The sequence below is a fragment of the Thunnus albacares genome, chromosome 12 (genome assembly GCF_914725855.1).
Source record: "Thunnus albacares chromosome 12, fThuAlb1.1, whole genome shotgun sequence".
NCBI classification, from domain to species: domain Eukaryota; kingdom Metazoa; phylum Chordata; class Actinopteri; order Scombriformes; family Scombridae; genus Thunnus; species Thunnus albacares.
The window spans coordinates 14,660,096-14,666,164 of NC_058117.1; the positions used below are offsets into that span (position 1 = coordinate 14,660,096).

Here is a 6,069-nt window from a genome sequence, read left to right on the forward strand (position 1 = left end):
AAAATTGTTCTTAAGTACAATACTTCAATAAATGAATTACTTTCTATCATTATCTATTTGTGACTTCCTGGATATCTGACAACATGCAGATGCGGGTCTGTAGGTTTTTAAGACACCACTAGTGGGAAGTGAAGTGCTTCTTATGGAAAACAAAAAGACGGTTCTGCACAGGACAGAGAGAGGAGCTGTTTACTATATAATACCAATATACCAAAATAATATCAATATTGCATAAGGTAATAATAAACCTATACCTTCTGCTGCATTCAAGTACAACCAACTTTTTCCCAAAATCGAGTATGTTAAATTTTTTAACCTGAATCAATTTTACTGGCTAAATATGTTTCAGTATACAAAGATTTTGACTCTTTGGTTTCCAGTCACTCTAGAACAAATGTAGATAAACTGTACATACCTGATTAGCACACGTACTCGAGAGAATGCTGGAATAAATATTGTATGGGTAATGTAGGCTAATAGGTTACTTTATTTACATACAATAGTTGCTTTATGTATAGTTTACATATAGGCTAGCCTACATTAGGGCTGCAAAATAATGATTAATTTCATTATCAATTAATCTGTTGATTATTTTCTCGATTAATAGATTAGTTATTTGGTCTATAAAATGAAAATGGTGAAAAGGGTAGATTACTGTTTCCCACAGCCCAAGGTGATATCCTCAAATGTCTTGTTTTGTCATGAACAACAGTACATAACCCAAAGATATTCTGTTAACTATCATAGTAGATGACTAAAGAAACAAAAATCACACATTTCACACTTAAGAGGCGGGAACCACAGAATTTTAGTAGCTCTAATAGGCCTATAACCTACATATTACTTGCTAAAACATGACAACAATTTTCTGCCCTTTAACTTTACAGGGACTTTTTGATGAGCTGTATGTACTTTCATATTGTAAGTACTATCAATTATTTGCATATAGACTAAACACATCCCCACACACACCTCTAAGCAACATACCTAGCCTAACAAGTTTTTCAGTGGATTGTCAGAAGTCGGAGCTTGAAGAGGAGTGCTTGAACGCAACATTAGCTCTTGTCTAGCAGTGGGCAGGGCTTCAGACAGGAGGTCATCAAAAACATGGCGTGGAGAGGATGTGTAACGATAATGAAATGGACCAAAACAGAGTTCACCACATCTAAAAACATAACTTCACGAAGCACCAGGTGAGTAAATGAGACGCTGTTCAGGTCGCAGCATTTGTCCAAACCAGAGTAACACTGACAGGATGTGTGTGTCTTTGCTTGTCGGCCCAGTGTGTGATTACCTAACTGTTCCAACTGTCATTGTAAAGACATCCATGGGGCTGAAATGGCTTAAATTTAGCTAATTTACAGTTAAAACGCGTTATGCAGTTGTACTGCTGTCGTACTTTTTATGTTTTTATTTTTTTTTAAAACGAATTTAGCTTGTCAATTTAGCTTGTTGCCGTCTGAATTGTACATAGCTTAAATAGCTTTAGTTTAATCAATACATAGAAAGTATGTTATGTGATGAACCTACAGACTAGCAGAGTACATCATTAAAAATCATACACAGGTGGCGCTTGAATTACATCATTAGGAAAAACTAATGGGGTTGGTTATAACATAAATGTTAACAATGTACAGTATAACGTAGTATAACAATCGTTTTAATAACCAATTCAAAATTTGAATGTTTTTTCTCCCCGTAAAAATATACTTTACATTGGCTCCAGCTTCTCTGTTGTGAGGATTTGCTGTTTTTCCTTGTTTTATGTGCAATTTGAAGATGTCACTTTGGGCTTTAGGAAATTGTGACAGCCATTTTTCACTATTTTTCAATTGTAGACCAAATGATTAAACAGAAATAGTTGTCAGATCAGTTGATAATGAAAATATTTTGTGCAGCCCTTCAAACATCAACAAACACATTAACTTAAAGATGAATCAACATCTCAAGAAAATATAAAGATTAAGCGTCACGGTATCTACTGCAGGGTTGTATTGGTTCACCTGATAATATTGTATGGGTGTTCTGCACAGGTGTATATTTACCAGATCTGTCCATCTATCAATGAAATTCTAATACTGCCTCTTGTGCCTGCATGTGTTTCAACAGACTCAACCCCTACAACCAACAAAGATGTGGCTTCCGTCGCGACGCCAAAAGGCCAGACACAAAAAAGGGCAATGTCACCAAAGAAACAAGGGCCTCACCCTCTGAAGCTGGCACACCAGGGCCTCCTCCTCCTCCCAAAGTCCCCAGGCCGACACTTTTCAAACCTCTGATGTTCACAGTGGGGGTAGGTCTTCTCTTTTTTTTTTTTTTCCCTTTTTTTTTTATGATTCTCGATTCAATGTTCATTCTCATGTTTCAGCTCAGGTGAGAAATGAAATGCATGCCACAATAAGGTTTAGGATGGTATGCTGGGGTTGGTTGTTGTCTGACTCCATGTCAGTTTACAGGCTGCTCCTTTGGTGCGGCAGCCATCCTGCAGTATGAGACGCTGAAGTCAAGAGTTCAGAGTGCAAAAGATGAAGCTGAGTCCGAAAAATTCTTAGAGGTGAGGTTTTAATGATACAAACTGCCATCTTTCTCCTGGTTGTGTTTGAGCCTATATCAGGGTACTTATGTATACATATATTACCAGGGATCTCAGGACATGGCTTACTGGCATGACTGGTGGAACCAACTGACAGACTTCCAGCGACAGCTCATCCTCCTCATGTCCATGGTGGATGACTTCTGGAGCAGCCTCACCGAGGGACAAAGGACCGTCACTGGTAGCTGTGTTTCTTCAAATTTAATGGCTAGCATCAACATCTTTACTTGTGCTTAATATAAACAGAGGTTTCTTTATTGACAGCAACTTTCCTTGTTATATTTCCCAGGTATCATTGCAGTAAATGCTGTAGTCCTGTGTTGCTGGCGGATCCCCTCGATGCAAAGAAGCATGATTAAGTACTTCACGTCCAACCCAGCCTCCAGTGAGTTTTGGGGGGGGTAAAAATGCTTACACAAGGACAATAGGGGAATTAAGTGTCTCAACAAAATGCTCTTGAACAGGAGAAAAATTGCAGCTTGATCCACAGACCGTGATCAAGTGCTCTCTCCTGTGTGTTCAGAGCAAACGTTTAAGGTTTCTGTCCATTTTTCTCTCCCCCCATCAGAAACACGGTGCATTCCCATGGTACTGTCCTCCTTCAGCCACTACTCCATTATCCACATGATGGCTAACATGTATGTCCTGTGGACATTCTCCTCAGGAATTGTCTCTCTCTTAGGGAGGGAGCAATTTCTTGCAGTCTACCTATCTGCTGGTGAGTATATAGGTTTGGGAATTGAGGTTTTATAACATAATCAAATCTAAATCCAGTATTGAATCAGCACATAAAAAACAATTTTTAAGACCTAAAATTCAAAGATTGGCATTTAAAAGGGTAACTGAGAAAACAGGAAATTGGAATTAAGAAAGGGATGCAAAACATTTTGGACAGAAGTAAGAGTGATACCTGATCCTCACTGTGTGCGTTTTCAGGTGTGATTTCCACTATGGTTAGCTACATGTGTAAAACAGCCACTGGGCGGCTTTATCCCACATTAGGAGCGGTAAGATATTAACTAAAATCTTTTTACATCTTAATACAAATCAACTACCAATAATCCTAATCTTTTAATCTGTCTTTTTTGTATTATTCATAGTCAGGTGCGGTTATGGCAGTCTTAGCTGCAGTCTGTGCAAAGGTGCCAGAGGCCAAACTAGGCATTATCTTCCTTCCCATGGTCACCTTCACAGCAGGAAATGTAAGTGACGCACAGTGTGTCCAAGTTGTACACAATGTTTGTGTTTGTGTGCACTCACGCCCTTGGGTGTGCACCATGCATGGTTTTAAAAAAGGGTTTTCTTGTAATGTAGATACACGCCTCTGAAGTGTAATCTGAAAAGTGCAATAGGGAGTTGACACTCACTTGTTGTCTGTTTTTGCTGCAGGCAAGAGATGTAAATCTGTGTGCATGAACGAAACGGATACAGTCCAGTGTATGAATGAGTGAATGTGTAAGTATGCATGTATGAATGCATGGTAGAGCGATAGCTATAGTTGATGCATTTTGTTTTGTGTAACGTCAGGTTCCTGTCATTGTTCTCCTTTTAGGCTCTGAAAGCTCTCGTTGCTATAGATACGGCAGGGCTTATATTGGGATGGCGGCTGTTTGACCATGCAGCTCACCTTGGTGGAGCCCTCTTTGGAGTGTAAGTGACCAATATTCATTCATTTTACACCGAAAAGAATAATCAAATGTTTGTTTTTTTTAAAAGTATTTTTAAACAAGGATGATTCCAAAACTCCTCAATATAATTTATAAATGATGGGCCATGGCCAATAATGTAAAATCAAGTGTTTTCTGGAGTTTGCCTAAGTCTTTTATCCTTTGCATTTAAAGGACAAGGCTGGTGTTTCTATTTACTTTTTTAGTTCCAACAAGTTCCCTGAAAAGACCAAAACCAAAAGGTTTCAGCTCATCTCTCAATAAATCTTTAAAAACAGGTCACAAAAAAGGTTAAATTTCCTATAACAGCTTGGCCACTGGGTTTGTAGCAGACTTAAACAGGAGTAAACAGTGCATTTGTTAGAGACTAATTTCAGTTGCAGATTAATTAACGTTTGGTGCACAAGTGATTATGTACGGCAGCAGGATGGTGTATGTGGGATTGACTCAAAATAAACTACAGTGCCTGTGGTTATTGTAATGAAGGATGTGACACAGTGCAATAGTGTGTATATAATAGTGTGTAATAGGCCCTAATGGTATTTAAAAAAAAAAAAAAAAAGCAGTGACACAATAAATACTTTTATTAAAGCCTGATTAAAAAAAAAAAAAAAAAAAACACAAACATTTGCAACAGGCCCAAGGAAGTAGGCTCTAAACGTCTGTTCATATCTAGAATAATTTCTATAAGGAAAACTACACACTATATTAATATTATCATTATTATTTTTATTTAGTCAGGTAATCTTGTTGAGATCAAGATCTCTATTGCAAGAGTACAGCTGAAGAGATAAGACACAAGTAAACTCAGCCAGTCACACATAAGCATGTATAAAACACATCAGAAATAATCATAGACACCTGTGAAAATGTCCAAAATTAAATGTTTAAATTCATACAATGAGATGAGACTTTTAACTTTTTAAGTTCTTAGCAATTCAATTCATACACATGGTGCAAAGTACTAGAGGTTAGTCCTCCCAAGTTCAGTATTTACCCGGACGGTATCATTTGGCAGGGAGTTTGGCAGTTAATACACAATCTGTGTTTTATTATTGGATGTTTTTACACTTAGTGTTGTAGTTGGAGCACAGGTTTCATACTACTTAGAAATGTCCAAATCTTTTAATGAGTTATGTGGATGTTATTGGGCTTGAAAATAGTTAGTAGAAGTATCCTATTCTGATGTCACTACATCTTAACATCTCTGTGTATATTATCCTACAGATGGTATGTGGCATACGGTCACAAACTGATTTGGAGGAAGAGGGAGCCTCTGGTGAAGCTGTGGCATGACATACGTTCTCCAGGTGCTGGTAGATCCAGGCCTGGAGGCGGGCCTGGGATCAGTGGTGCCGATGGTGGTGGTGGACCAAGACCACAATAAGACTCTTCAAGGTCCCCGGGGTCCTTTCTTTGAAAGAACTGATCTCCAGAGTTACCTCAGAATATGCAAGGACACTTTTATCCACTGAGATAGAGTTGGATGTTATTGTTTATCAATAAATATAGTTTTTCATCCAAGGTCAGGAATGAGTGTAAGCTGATTTTATGGTATGAAGAAGAATTATGAAAAATAGGTCTGACTTCACACCTGGTGCTACAATCCAGATGTTGATCCGTATATTGATAACATCTGCAACCCTTTTGTGTTTCTTTTATTGTAAAGAGGAATTATTCTTTATTAAAACAAGAACTTATCCAATTATTTTGTAACAAACGGGCATCTCTACCTCTAGCCAGACTGGTGAGTAGAATCTACTCTGCTTCAAACTTTATCCAAGTGGTGTTTTGGGATGTCCATCTGTA

General features: G+C 38.0%; 1 protein-coding gene across 2 annotated transcripts; it reads left to right on the plus strand.

The window, feature by feature from the left end:
• The first annotated feature begins 1,056 nt into the window (after positions 1–1,056).
• parla (presenilin associated, rhomboid-like a) lies at positions 1,057–5,789 on the plus strand. Of its 2 annotated transcripts, none has more exons than XM_044369417.1 (10): positions 1,057–1,193; positions 2,110–2,293; positions 2,450–2,554; positions 2,642–2,774; positions 2,883–2,978; positions 3,162–3,311; positions 3,530–3,600; positions 3,694–3,795; positions 3,983–4,048; positions 4,146–4,237. In XM_044369417.1, exons 1-9 carry the CDS (start codon positions 1,108–1,110, stop codon positions 4,007–4,009), a joined length of 954 nt encoding a protein of 317 aa, XP_044225352.1. In that variant the 5' UTR covers positions 1,057–1,107; the 3' UTR covers positions 4,010–4,048; positions 4,146–4,237. The 2 variants fall into 2 exon arrangements, with proteins under 2 accessions (XP_044225352.1, XP_044225351.1); XM_044369416.1 differs by lacking the exon at positions 3,983–4,048 and adding an exon at positions 5,488–5,789 and having other exon boundaries at positions 1,058–1,193; positions 4,146–4,243.
• Positions 5,790–6,069: the final 280 nt, after the last annotated feature.